Here is a 14,730-nt window from a genome sequence, read left to right as displayed (position 1 = left end):
CAATGGCGTGGCCCTGCTTCCTGGATATGCCCCCTTACTGTACACAGGTTGGAGTCAAAGATCAGCATTCGTCCAGCAGGCCATCGGCAGTCCGTGGAGTAACCTCAGGCAGATGGTTACTGTCCTCCCCAGAACCCTCCGACCCCACCTCCTCCGACCCCTGGTGGGAGGTAGTTTCCACCAAGGATGCCGCATCCGCTGCTCCGGAAATTATAGCTACCGCCTGTAGCGCCGCTTGCCTCTCCAGTCCCGTTTGGGAGTTCATTGGTGATCGTCCATGCGCCCCACGATTCCTGGTGCGTCGGCCCCTTCGGGATCTTGGCTGCACGTCGGCTTCCGAACCCAGTTGTCCCGGACCGTCCTTGCCCGCACGATATTGTTCGAGCCAGTGCCAGGCGTCGTCGGGATTGTCAAAAAAGGTGGCAGTCCCATCTACCATCACCTTCAATCAAAGCATACTGTATACCCTCCGTGCGGAGCTCCCTCTTGACTGTCATAAAAGAGAAACGACTACGCTGAACCTCCTGGGAATAATCAGGGTAGAGGGAGACGGAGGCATTGTCCACTCTGTAGGGGCCGGATGTCTGGGCATTCCGCAGTATAAGATCGCGGTCCTTGAAGTGGAGCAGACGTGCGACCACCGGTCTGGGGGACGGCCCTGGGCCGGGGGCCGGGCCGGCACACCATGAGCTCTCTCCAGGGTATAGAACTGAGACAGGCCCTCAGGGGCGACCACCTCTCGCAGCCATTTTTCCAGGAATTAAACCATATTGTCCGTCTCGCATTTTTCGGGAAGGCCCACCACCCTTATGTTGTTGCGTCTGTTGCGCCCTTCCGCGTCTTCGGCCCTTCGTTCCAGCAATTGCACTCTACGTGATAGGTCACTCAGCGATGCATCCGTCGCCTTTTGCGCAGGTTCCAGCGTTGCAATCGCGATTTCTGTGCTCTTGACGCGATCCGCTAGCTTGCCGTGGTCAGCCCGCAACAATCCAAGGCTGGCTGAGACTTGCGTTATGTCGTGGTGCAACGACTCTTTTGTGTCCGCTATGGCCTTAAGAATTTGGTCCATTTGCTGTTGCTGTAGTCCCACCGCATGGCCTCCAGCCGGGTTCTGGTCCTGAGGGTCGTGCAAGTCATCAACGGGGTCCGTCTGCGTTTCCTCCGGGGTGCGCCGCGGTTTCCCCATGGCCCAATCTCAGAGTCAGCAGCCCCACGTGAAAGCCCAAGGCCAGGTGCTCCCAGTCCTGCACCACCAGCAGCGCCAGGGGTGCGCCGGCGGGTCTCCCCGATGTCCGTTGTCCGTGGCCCCCTCCGCCCGGCCTCACCACGTTGGTAGTGCTTTAGGTGTCGTGCACCGATTGGGGGTCCCTCACCAGCCACTGCCTGCTAGGGATAGTGCTCCACCCGGCCACTCCGCCGGGACCGCCAGAAGTTGGGCGCCCTCTGCCCCGCCTGCACCTGTCCCTCCACGGCGGCCTCCTTCACCACCGAGAAGTGACTCCCACAGGTGCAGCCCTCACCGCTCAAGCCGCCACTCAAAATATGCCACAGCCCACCTCTCAGGGCGCGTACCCCCAGCAGAATACAGCGCCCCGCGGCGCCAGGGCAGTCCAATCCGGGGGCCGGGTAGGTACTCCAGGGGGTCTTCCTTGCAGTAGCCCCCCAAGGACGCGATCAGGCCACAAAGCTGCAGGGCAGGGAGTCGGTATAAAATCCTGGGCTCGCTCTCGCCCGCCGACGAGGCTAGCTCTCCCCAGGTCAAGGTGTGAGGGAGCAAGCGCCGGAGGGGGATGCGGGGAATCCGCACAATGTCAGGTCTCTGATGCCCCCGCAGCCACAGGGAGCCCCCGCCGCGTCAGCACGACAAGGCCGCCATCAAAGTTACTCCTCGGGGCCCCCAGTGGAGGTTAAGGCGTACCTCCGATCACCGCCCCTGCCGATGCGGCCCCGGGGCTGCTCCGATCAGCGCTGTCTCCAGGCGCCGCTCACCGCCTCAGTACGGCAGCCCTCGCACTCAGCAACAGCGCCTCTGCCGGGCCCCTTTCCACGTCCGGCAGGGTCAGAGTCACGCAAGGCCGGGGACGCCAGGCCTCGCGTAGGCCGTAGGCAAAATGGCCGGGCCTCCCTCAAGGCGGCAGCCTCAATCGTCGCGTCGGTGGCCCCCGTCGTCTGGATCGGGGCTCAATCTGGTCGCAGGCACCCTACGGCTCCGAGGGCCCCCGCTGAGGGCTCCGACGCCGCCGAGGGTGTCACAGGTCAGGAGAAATGCCGAGGCCGACACGGAGCTCGGAGCTCACACGTCCATGCCCGGTGGTGCCGAAGCCACGCCCTTAATGTAATGTAACATGACACAATATGTGAATATAATACATAGGATTCTGTAATCACTGTATAAACGGCAGTCACTAATTTCTTTATAATCGGAGACATGTGATCCACCAAGTCGCCGGTTATAAAGCAAAGATGTCAGAACTCGAATATTTTAATGTTATTACAGTTGAGTTCTGACGTCATAATGCCTGCTGCCCAAGCCAGCAGCCCGGGTGAAAGGCAGGTCAAGTCAAGGAGCATAATTAAAACAGCTGTTTAAAGCAACAAATGGAGCATTGCTTTTCTTTCTTCTCCACTATTTTAATAGCTTACAATAACAAGCAGAGAGAATGTGTTTATTTTGTGGACTCCTTAAATAGACAGGAACTAGAATCTTTCTGCATGTCTCTACAATTCTGAGCTACTGCAGCTTTATTTTTAACTGATTTGTATTGAAAATTGTTTCTAATATCTGTTTGCAACAAATATCTAACAATGTTTTGATGTGGTTAATTTTGCACTAGAGGTTTTATTTTCATTCTTCATGTTTGACAACATGCTCGCTCTTTCATATGAAAGAGCTGTACACCACGGCTTTAAGTGGTTTGTGGGAAAGGTGACAACGTGTCCATGTATTAAATGGTATAAAGTATCCTGTGGCTTACATGATTTAGTATATTGCCGCCACCTTGGAGTTCCATAATCTTATAAAGGGACTGGGCCTTTGGCCTTGTTCCTCTATATGGGTATGGAACTCCTTGGTGACTTGCAAAATCCTTATAATGTTCGCCTCATTTATTGATTAGACCTGTGGCCTATTCATTTAGTCACTGGACTTGAGACACATTTTCCTTGTACCTACATCTTTGTGAAATGTTATTATGCTAATATCCCTGGGAGAATGCATTGTTTGTGGCAAGAATGTTCTCATTGCGATGCACATATGGCACGGTTGATCGTCGCGGTGTATCCTCAAACCATGTTCTCTTGGTAATGTACCCAACATTGATGCAAGTCATCCTGGCACTTTGTCAGACATATTATTTCCTGCACCGTATCCAGACGTCTCTCGCCATTTTCAAATGTTAGCTCGTCCAGGCCTTAGCATTCTAGTATTAGCAGAAAAATACAAGCCCTAAGATACAACACACGACTAGATGGGATAATTTTTCAACCTGATTTCTTCGGAGACAATTGTACCCATGACCTGCATTTTGGGCTCATTATTCCTTGGAGCTTAATGCGGTCTATTTATACCAATATGCGGAATTACTGTACTTAGGGTCGCCATATCACAACGTTTCCAGTCCTGGTCTGCCACTTACCGAGTCATTGCATTCTGGGAGTTGTAGTCTGTGTTTACTTCAATTGTTCCAATTAGTCAAGCGCACCTGATGGTTACGATTAATATAAGGAACGCCCAGGACTGGAATCATGGTGCTCTGCCAAAACAGAGATGCATGGCAATCCCAGCGTTTTACGAGTTAGTCTAGCGAACTATCGTGAAGCATATTTTTTAGCACTACAATGCATGTAGCGGGAGTTTCGTTAAGGACCAAAGTTAATAGCCTCAACATTTTTCACGTATCTGAAGGTAATTTCAGACGCACTACATTTGGGAGCGCGGCCTTGCCTGTTAAGAATATATACGCCAGGACATCTTTAGGGGCTTGTTGTCCACTCGAGTATTTTGGATAAACATGTTCACAGAAATGCCAACTGCCCAGGTCTGACGAGGGTCGCTTTCAGCCATTGGGTTTTTTAAAGGTTTTTTTTTTATATAAGAGCTCTTAGTTTGCTGGGGGTCGTACTCGTAGGCCCACCCATTTAACAGCGAAACTACAAGTCGCATAATAGAAAGTGATGTTGGCTGAAGTGTCAAGCCTGTACAAGGAGAATTTCATGAGGAGGAGTCATGTAGAGTGGTATAGTTAGACGTAATTGATTACATTTTGCAGATGCGATAATACAGCTCGACTTGGTGATACAGGAGGGCGGTTACCCTTTCGAAGAGAGTTCACGTCATCCTCATTAGACAGGCAAAGCTCTCAGGCTTCAGAGGTCCATGTGTGATTAGCTCGCCCAGTCCAGATTTTTGTATTGCAATATGGAACTTTCAGGCCTGTTTGTCTATAATCAAAAAGACACTACATATCCCAGAATGCAAAGCTAACCCCTGGACCGGGTAAGCTATTTACGCACCGACAGAGGTAACTTCAGTTATTTGTTAAGGGCATTTACCTCCATTAACATAACGTTTGAAGTGGCAAGGAGCTTTGCGAGTGAGGTCTGGTTTTTCAACCAACAGCTCTGCTAGGACTTGTACTTTCACTTTTCCCTTTTGAAGTGCACACCCCGGAATCCTAGGTTCTTAGTGCCAAAGCATAAATAACGGACCGAAAAGCAGCTAAATGAGATGCTACAAATTGACAGCTCCCGTGGTGTTGAAGGTATTTTGAATCGAAGTGATAGGAGAATGTATCTTATGATGTAATCGGGGTCGAAGGTCGTCAGATGTTACTTCCTGTGAGGTAACAGGATATGCTAATTACTGCTTACACCTGCAACATTTGAAAAACTTGCGATCGGTGCCATGACCCGGCTGGAGTTCTTCACGCTTTGGTCAGTGGAGGAGCCGCCCCGGCAGCTGCTGAGGTTAGTAATGAGCCGCGGGCAGGGGCCTGCCCTTGCACCTGGAGAGGATGGAGAAGGTGGTACTGAGAGGGTAAACGTCTCCAGGTGTCAGTGGCGGAACGAAAGTTTAAGCCCCCCCTCCCTTGCAATGTACACGGAGGGGCCCCGCTCCGGATTTAATCCGGAGCGCTCAGGCCTGAGTACGGTGGTGAGTGGACCCCCTGCAGCTCGCCCGCACCGCGGGAGATGCTGGGGGCTGTGTTAAGCCCCTGCCTGGTGTAATGATCTCTCCCGCTGACCCCTATCTTCTGGTGTAATGGTAGGTTGAGTGTAGTGGCGCCCTCTGAAGCTCGCGCCTCGTTTTATGTGTGTCCCCAATCCAATCTCCTGGAGCAAGGATGCTCGTATCTCCTGGTGAAAATGGTGCCGCTCCCCCATCCACTGCAGTAGTGGTGCTTCCCGTTTCCTGGCATAATGCGAACCCCTCAAACCTTTGCTTTAAGGTCGTTGACCATCGCCATCGTTTTAATAATGGCTGCCCCCCCCCCCATTTCCTGGCATAATTACCCCACCTCTTTTGGCGCAATGCTGTTTAGCACCATAACCATCTCCTGGGCTAGCAGGGCTCCCACCTCCCTGCAGTGATCTATTCCCTACTGTAATAATGCCTTCCCCAATCTCTTTGTGTTGAAGACTCTCTTTCTCCCAGTTCTCTTGTGAGGCCTCATCGTCTCCTGGTGTGAAGTGCCCCTTGGTTATAGTGTGCCTTCCCGCCGCCTGTTCTGATTGATTATGCGCCCATCAGCTGGTGTACTAACAATGGCCCACATTTGGTGCTTTTACGATGTCCCGCCAGATCCGACCCGAAGTAATGTTGCATTACAGGTCAACGATGCCATAACGTCTCTTGGTGCAACAAAGGCCCTCTCCAGTTTTTGGCGTGCCGTTGCGGTCGCAGTCTCCAGTTACCTGATGTAACAATGCGGCTTCAGGCCCCTTCTGTATCGATGCCCTTCAAGCCACACCACAGCCTTCTCTTGCAATGTAACAATGGCCTGTCTCCTGTAGCAATGCCCTTCTAGCCAGTCTCCTGCATAAACAAGGATGTTCAGGCCACAGTCACCTTATGTAACAAGGCCCCTCTAGTCACAATTCCTTCTGTTACAAGGCCCCTTCTACCCCCAGTCAGTTTAGTTAACAGTGCAGTTCTAGTCACAATTTCGTCATGTAATACTTACTGCCCGCTATGCCGCTTGGCATGTAGGGCAGCGACGGGGAACCTCCACTTCTGTCTGTCGTGGGCAAGGTGCCCCGGCTGTGCTGCAGAGTTTTCAGTTCTGTTCCCACAGTTCACCTCTAGGTTGTCTTTGTCCTGCATCTTTTCTGTTTGACTTCGGGGTCCAGTAGAGAGCTGTTGTTGTCATGAAGTCTTGTCGTCTTCTGATGGCATGCCCTATCCATCCTTTAGTTAACAATGATGTTGTCCATGCTTGCATCTGGTGAGCACAGGGCTTTAAGTGGGCCGAGTCCTGCCGGGGCTCAGCACCAGCAGTTTTTAAAAGCAGCTGCCAAGACGGGTCCCTATCGCGCACACCAATTTCGGCCTCACTCTAAGATTGGGCAAAAAAAAAAAAGTCTTAACTCTGCAGCAGTTCACTACTTTTGATGTAGCTTTTTTTTTGCAGTTCTGCATTACAAAACTCTTAGTTTAGTGTTTTACATGAGCACCAACAAAGACCTATTCATTTATTTTTTGGTAGGAACAGGAGATTAAGTGATGTGACCTGAAACACAGGATGCTGAGCCAACGCTGAGACTCAAACCTGCTTCCTCAGCTCCAAAGTTGGCAGCTCTAGCCATTAGGCCACAACCTCTCGCACAAGAACTAAAGCATTTTCAATATTATGTACAACAAAGCCATAGTTGTATGCATGTAGTATATTTATCTTATGCAACTAACAACCTTTGACAAAGCTAATAGTCCTGGCTTGTTGTAGGTATGTTACTTGTTGTATAATATATGTGGAGGCAATAACTGAAGCAGCAACATACCAGTCGGGTGGCACATTATGCTGAGCACAGATTTTTAGCATACATGTTTTAAGCCATGCCCTTAATTATATCAGCCACACCCAAGTATTTTCATCCCACTTAAAGCCCTGGGTGAGCAGTTACTGAATGGAGATGGTTCATGGCCAGAAAATGCACACACTTATTATCAGCTTACTGTTGTGGAAGGCTGACAGTTTGATGATGTCACTTCCTGTCATCCACCTGCATTCTGATCCATACAAGAGTGTGGATACAATGCATCTTTGGTAAAACCTCAGCTTGTTTTTTTTGCTATACTGACATGCCCTCCACACATTGTTCAACATTGTGACTGCATTCCTGGCTCTTAATGTCACTGCCTTCCCCTCTATCATGACTGATAGCACTGTCTTGGTAGGTGATTTTTTCAGTCATGGTGAGGACCTCTCCATCCACTTTGATTGGTGAAGGGTTTTGGATGTTGAGTGGCATGACTTTCCAGTTTCTTCATGTTGATCTTCAGGCCCAGTGTGCATAGATTTTGAGGCGAGATGTCATTTCCTGCATGCTGGTGTGTGTGTGAGAGAGCAAGGCTAGCTCATCCATACAGTCATGGTCCTCCAGTATGGAGAATACGGTCTATCTAATGCCTCTGACTTGGTCTTCAGTTGTGTGTTGCATCACCCAGTTAATTAAGTTAAAGAGTAACATTGACATAACGTAACCTTGTCTCATACTTGTCTTGATTTCAAAGCTATACTTTCTATCTCCCACCTTGCTGGTAAAATTATCCTAGAAGCTTGATGAGGAGAACAATCAGCTTCGGTCTGCAATAGTCTCTCAGTATACTCCATGGGCTGTCATGGTGGATACCAATCCAATCCAAAATTCTTTATTTCGGCCATATAGACCATAAAAGATGCAGTACAAAACACAATACATACATTTAAAATACAATTATTTTTTTTTGAAAAGTACAATATGTAAAAGTCTCTTCTCATCCAGCGAGGAATAGGGAGTGACATGACAGTACCATGGTTCAGAGGGCTGTTTTCTTTCTGATTAGCCATACTGCCATTAGAAATTTGGATAAGGCGAACACAATGTGACCCGAAGTGCTAGTTTTCATTACTCTGAATGCCTGTGTATACTTCCTAAACCCCAGGTTTCTACAGAGCGGCGCTATCCAATATTTTCTGGGTCTATAGTAGGCAGAGCATACAAACATGATGTGGAGGTCATCTTCCTCATAGATGTTACAACATGGACACATTTTGTCACCCCCCTTGGTCCATTTACAAGTAAAAGTTTTGGTAGGGAGTGTACCTAGCCTCCATTGTACAAACAATTTCCTCGCCAGGATAGTAAAAATAAAATCCATAAAAGGTTCAAATACATAAGAATTTTTGGATTCCAGAAATCGCGCAGTAAGGGTGCCGCTATTTTGAGCATTCATCAAAAGTGAAAGGCTCCTGTCTTTGTAGATTTGGGTCAAAGCTTTGCGTGAGATCCTTTGGCAACCTCGCGCGGGATCTTACCATAGCTCCGACAGGTTCATAGTGAGCAGTTCGTTTTTTACGAAAGCAAGCCAGGGGATTTTACTATTGCGGTTCAGGCTCATGACATGGATAAGGTCCTGCCTGTAATGGTGTAGTTCGTTTGTGGACCAGAGCCTGTGCCAAAACTTCACTGGCTTTGACACAAGCTCCTCAGCAATAGAGGGGAGACCCATGTCTAATCTCAGTGGCAGGAGTGGCGTGCCTTGTGGAAGACCTAGTAGGCGCCTTAAAAAGCTGTTTTCCACTCTTGCCAAGTCTTTACCTGCTTTATACCCCCATAGCTCACTGCCATACATGGCCGCTGCCTTAGCTTGGGTCCTATAAGTTTCAAGGGCCGGGCTTATGGGCTTGAAGGTGGAAGTATTTACCACCTTCAGAATTGCACCCGAGAGTTGGGACAGTTTGACCCTTGATCTAGCTATCTGACGGTCCCATGATAGGTTTTCCTACAATGTTACCCCCAGATATATAAAGGTAGAAACCCTCTCGAGGCTAACAGTACCCATGGTGGGATTGGGTCTGGCTTTGTTTGGTGGATTAAAAATCATAAACTTAGTCTTCTCTGTGTTCACCTCCAACCCGTGCTGTCGACAGAAGAGACCAAATCCGTTCAGGATCCTCTGGATCCCCATAGGAGATTTGGAAAGCAGGAGGGTATCATCGGCAAACATAATTGCCGGAACCCTCCTGCCTGCCAAATATGGGGCGTCATTGTCCTTAACGTTATCTAGATGTAGTATAACGTTATTGATGAAGAGACAGAACAGGGTCGGTGCCAGGACACAGCCCTGCCTCACCCCTCGACGGACGGGGAACCTGGGCGAAAGGTTGCCATCCCTCCCGCACCTGACCTGCGCATAGTTGTTCTCATGCAGCCTAGTTATAATGCTAAGTAGCTGGGGGGGTACTCCCAACTTTTCCAAGACCTCCCAAAGTTTCCTGCGCGGGACTAGGTCAAAGGCTGACCTCAAATCCACGAAGACCATGTACAGCCTTCCCCCCTCTAGCCTCACCGTCTTCCAGTAAAGGACGACGAGGCGGAAAATCTGGTCCATGGTCGACGTGTTTTTTCTAAAGCCAGCCTGCAGGGGGCTCATGATATCGTTGTCCTCCACCCAGTCTAACAGATGGTTTAGGATGAGGCGCGCAAAGAGCTTTTGGGGAACATCTATCAGGCTAATCGGCCTGTAATTGGCCGGGAGCATAGGAGACCCTTTCTTATATATCGGCACAATCTCTGCTCCCAGCCAAGAACAGGGGACCGCCATGCCTTCTAAGATGGCATTAAAAAGGATAAGAAGGTACGGACCCCAAATGTCAGGGTGGTGTCTGAAGAGATCTCCCGGTAGCTTGTCCAGCCCCGGGGCCTTTCCCAACGCTAGGCGCTCCAATGCAGTCACCACCTCACCTAGGGAAAACTCCAGGGCCACATCCGAGGCACCGGGGGGCTCAACCACCACTCCATCGGGCCATAGAATAGTATCTTGGTAAAGTGCCCCAAAATGGGCCTCCCAGACAGAGGGGGCGATGTTAGGTTCAACTGCTGGTTTAAGTTCCCCCGTCCCGTTGTTTACCAGGGCCCAAAATGTCCTGGAATCTTTAGCTTTTAAGGCTTCAGACAAGTCATGCCAGTGATTCCAATCCCACTCTACCCTTGCATTGGCCAATGCTGCTTTATACTCCCTCCTGAGGTCTACAACCTTACCCTTATCAGAGCCCTCCTTGATGGTAGCGATTAGCTCGGATTTAATTTTCCTACAAGAGGAGGTGTACCAAGTAGGGGTACGAGTCTTTTTCCTTCGTGATTGTACCACCGGATGGAAAACCTCTGCAAGGTCCCTCACTAGTTCCTGGTGAATGCTGGCTAATCTCTCATTATAATCCGGGGGTCTTGATTGATTTATGAGAGCATCCACCTCCTTGAACCTGGGGAGTGCTAGGCCATATAACTTGTTTATGGCGTCTTCTGTGTTGAGCAGCTTTCCCCATTTAACACGGCGCCTATTTGTAGAGAGAAGCATGTCTCCCTGATCATCACCGCAGGCGGCAGCAGGCGACCCTGCTGGGGGAACGGGATGCTGGATCTCCAATTGGAGAGCATTATGGTCACTATCTGACCTTTGTAACACCCTGAAGTCGAGAACTTTGGGCCACATAGTGATATCTATTAGAATGTAATCCAGCCTTGACTCATGGTCCCTTCTATTGAAAGTACACAGCGAGGGGGTATCAGATGGGGTACGCCCATTGCATGCCCTCAATGCGAAGTTCAAGGTAAGGGACGTGAGTTGTACTGCCAGCGGGGACCAAGCTTTGGGGTGAGGTGAAGACGGGGGAGGGACTCCCCAATAATCATCCTCAGCGGTAAGAACACCCTCCTTTAGTCCTTCTAGGGGTTCGAAGTGGCAGTTAAAGTCCCCTCCCATCACTATCTTGTGGTCACCTAACAATTGACCTAGGAAGGAAGACAATTCATCTAAGGTGGGGGATTCATTGGGCGCGGCAACTGGTCGCGAGTAAACATTAACAATGGCCCATGATGTTCTACCAGGCCATGTAAGCAGCACACACTGGATGTCCTGCGAAGATGTGGATACCGTCAAAGAGTTTTTCAAAATGAATGAAGTTGTTGTATAGTTGTCTCTGCCCCTCTTTGCACTGCTTTGTGATGCTGCGTAGAGTAAGAATCTGATCAACACAGAAATAGAAACAAAACCCTGCCGTCACTGTTGAATGAAGGTCCTACTAAAGGATTCTATATTCATTTTCATTTTTAGTCATTTCTATTCTCATAGTTATTTATTTTTAATTAATGAATGTCGTGTGTATGGGACTTCTTTCTATAGTAATGACCACCACATGCTATGAAATTTATGTGGGTTTCAATGTGTGTAAATGAATTTGCACTTTTTTAAAGAATTGTTGGAAAAAATAAATTACTATGAGAATAGAAATGACTAAAAATGAAAAAATCAATGTGTTCAGGTGCTGAATATTTTGTGTGGCTTTGATTATACTAATAATATAGGATCCTTTAGTAGGACCTTCATTCAACAGTGACGGCAGGGTTTTGTTTCTATTTCTGTGTTGTTCATCCCCATTCCTGCTGTCTATCCTTACCCATTGGGGAACTCCATTCTATTCCACTAAGAATCTGATCAACACACTCTCTGCCCTTTCAGAACCCAGCATGTTCTTTTCTTAACTCCTTGTCCATGGCCTCAGAAATGCACTGTATAATGTGTTTCACTATGGTTTTTATTCGGGATTGGCAGAAGGGTTATTCCTGGCTAGTTGTTAGTTTGTTAATGCTCTCTTCTTTAGAATCTTGATGATGATCCTTTGGTTATAGTTGGGTGGTGCTTTCTTTCGCTCTAAAATCAATGTCAACAGTTGTAGGGGGATCTTAGCTGTTGTTTCAGAGTCTGCTTTGAACATTTCTGCATGTAGGTTGTCTTGGTCAAGATCTTTTCCATTCTTGAGAGATCGGATGCTATTGACTATTTCCTCTTTCTGTGGTGTTCACATTAGAGTGTCTCTGCTTCTGGAATGTCCGCATTGCTTGTTGGTACTAGTTTGTTCAAGATGTTTTGGAAGTGCTCGACCACTCATGCTTCCTGCTTTTTCTCAGTTGTAAATAGTCTGCCTTGCTTCTCTACGTGGGTGGTGGTGTATGTTGCACAAGATTTATCAATGACTATCTTTGTGATCCTGAAGACCTTCATGAAGACCTTCTCCCCCTCCCCCCCACGTCCTCCTCTGCTTGGCTGGCAATGTTATCCATGCACACCTGCTTCCCTGCTCCTCTCATTCATTCAACTGCTCTGTTTGCTTCCATGTACTGTTGGTTGTACTTCTCCTGCAGCCTCTCAGATTTGGCCTTCATGAATCTTTCTTTTTGCTGCCCTCCTGTCTTCAACAGCTTGCCACATGTCTTGTCTAATCTATTCTTTCCACTTCCTTGTTTTGGTCACCAGGCATGCTTCACTGCTTGTCTCATTGATTGAAGAGACCTGTTCCCATTAATTGCTGATTGTGTCTGTAGCTGGCTCAGAGATTTTCTGTGTCTTCCTTTCAACCTGGCTGTCATGAGTGTAATGTTGACTGTCTTCCACTCATAGGCATTTCTTTGTCCCATTGCTCAGGATGATGGCTACTCCTTCCTGATGTTGGTCACCGTCCCATCCTGAGTACTGTACCATCTCTCTTGTGGTGGTTTTCATTCTGCCAGATCTGGTCCACCTACTTGTTCCCCCTCCCTCCCCCCGGATGTGTAGATTGCAGCCCCATATCTCAGATGTTACTTGTTGAGCCAGCTTACCTGTGCCATACATGCCTCATGCAGAGATTCTGGAAGACGCTCATGCGCAGAAGATTTAGTGGTTCTTGCAGCTTTTTCCGTAACCAATACTTCATATGGTACACCGTTGTTAATCTTGTGCCCAACCTGGAGGACAGTGGGTCACGCTTTGTCTGGTCTCTACCCATTGACCTGTCTGGTTTGGGTGACCATGCCAGGAGAATAAGCTTCTTTCATCATAGCTTTCCAGGTCACTGAGACACGCAAGCCCCTCGACCACTTCACGATGGCGATCCTCCAAAGAGTTCTTCTGTAATACTGCTCTTCTAGTCCTAGCTGCCTAATGTAACCATGCTCTTAGAAGCAGTCTCTGTTCTTCAATAACGCTTTTCTAGCCAGTCTCTTTCTGTAATATTACCATACTTGTCAGTTTAGGTATGTAACAAGGTCCTTCTAGCTACAGTATTCTTCTGTAACAAGGCAATTCTATCCACAGTCTCCTTCTGTAACAATGCCATTCCAGTTAGTCACCTTCTGTAACACTACGAACACCCTTCTACTCACTGCAACAATGGCCATCAAAGCTCATGATCTAATGCTGCTCTGCACTCTCCTAGTATAAACATGCGCTATTTTCTCTTTCTTTCTTCTGGACCATTAAATGTATCCATCTTTTTCTTTTTTTATTGGTTCTCCACATCTCAAAGTGCCTCTTACTTTAGTATAATTAGTAACCCCAAATCTCCGTTTAATAATACGCCCTCCAGCCAACCGATATAATAATACAGTTTCCAATTCTTCGGATATAACGCTGTCCCGACTCCCTATTGTAATAACCCCCCCCCCCACATTCCTATTTGTAGGTGTAATGAAGGTCCTCAAATATGTTTATAACAATGCTCATCTCATCTGACTCCTGTATTGACAGCCTCCCAAATCTGAAGATCTACTGGTGCCCATCAACTCTGCTTGTGAGATAATACCCACATCTCTTGCTTTTGCAGATCCTGCTGTCTGCCTGGGTCAAGGACGTCATTACAATCTAATGAGTTGACCCAGTGAGCCACAGGACCTGGAAATCCTTTAGTACAGTCAACAAAACAGTCCTGTTGGTAGCTCAATAGATGTGGAAACCTCTGGCCTCATATTCTCTTGGATCAGGGACGCGTGTCTCCAGCCTCATGTTCTCTTGGGTCAGGGACGTGTGCCTCTGGCATCATTCCCTCTTGGGTCAGGGACGTGTGCCTCTGGCCTCACACCCTCTTGGGTCAGGGACGTGGGCCTCGGGCCTCACACCCTCTTGGGTCAGGGACGTGGGCCTCGGGCCTCACACCCTCTTGGGTCAGGGACGTGGGCCTCGGGCCTCACACCCTCTTGGGTCAGGGACGTGGGCCTCGGGCCTCACACCCTCTTGGGTCAGGGACGTGGGCCTCAGGCCTCACATCCTCCTGGGTCAGAAACAGAAGCATCTTGGCGTAATGATGCCTTCCTCCTGGGGCAGCCTAGCAATTCAAAGAGACATGGTACATAGCTGAGATCTGATAAAAAATTTGAGTTGCAGCTGGATGAAACAACACAAAGGTAGTTGGATGATGGTATTGTCAGTACCCAATTTTTAAGTAAATCTTGATAGCCGGATTATCCTTTGAGTGCAAAGTTTTACTCGCCTGAATGACATCTTACGCTCAGTGGCTCTAGCAATGTATAGCACCTTATCGCTAAACACAATCAGATCCACCCTTCTCTAGCAATGGCATTTTAACAAACAGTTCAGTTCACAAAAAGAGAACCGTAAGTGTTCATTAGCAGTACGTAACAGCTCATCCTGATGCATCAAATAAGACTTCTTTACACCATTGTTCTGACTTTGAAATGTATCTGCCAGCCTGGGTCTGG

At 48.4% G+C, this 14,730-nt stretch overlaps 1 protein-coding gene across 9 annotated transcripts in view; it reads left to right on the top strand.

Moving 5' to 3' along the window:
• The first annotated feature begins 4,132 nt into the window (after nucleotides 1-4,132).
• The window catches only part of LOC144782717 (uncharacterized), a 163,076-nt gene continuing 152,478 nt past the window's right edge, over nucleotides 4,133-14,730 (top strand). For 4 of the 9 annotated variants that reach the window (XM_078662039.1, XM_078662046.1, XM_078662045.1 and 1 more), the window contains exon 1: nucleotides 4,794-4,965. In XM_078662039.1, coding sequence (XP_078518165.1) covers nucleotides 4,904-4,965 — 62 coding nt within the window. In that variant the 5' untranslated portion in view covers nucleotides 4,794-4,903. Of the gene's footprint in view, nucleotides 4,236-4,501; nucleotides 4,521-4,790; nucleotides 4,966-4,997; nucleotides 5,036-5,131; nucleotides 5,153-14,730 lie in introns of those variants that run through there. The other 5 variants (XM_078662040.1, XM_078662044.1, XM_078662047.1 and 2 more) reach the window with 5 other exon arrangements.

The sequence above is a fragment of the Lissotriton helveticus genome, chromosome 9 (genome assembly GCF_964261635.1).
Source record: "Lissotriton helveticus chromosome 9, aLisHel1.1, whole genome shotgun sequence".
NCBI lineage: Eukaryota > Metazoa > Chordata > Amphibia > Caudata > Salamandridae > Lissotriton > Lissotriton helveticus.
This window is presented reverse-complemented; position numbering and strand designations above follow the sequence as displayed.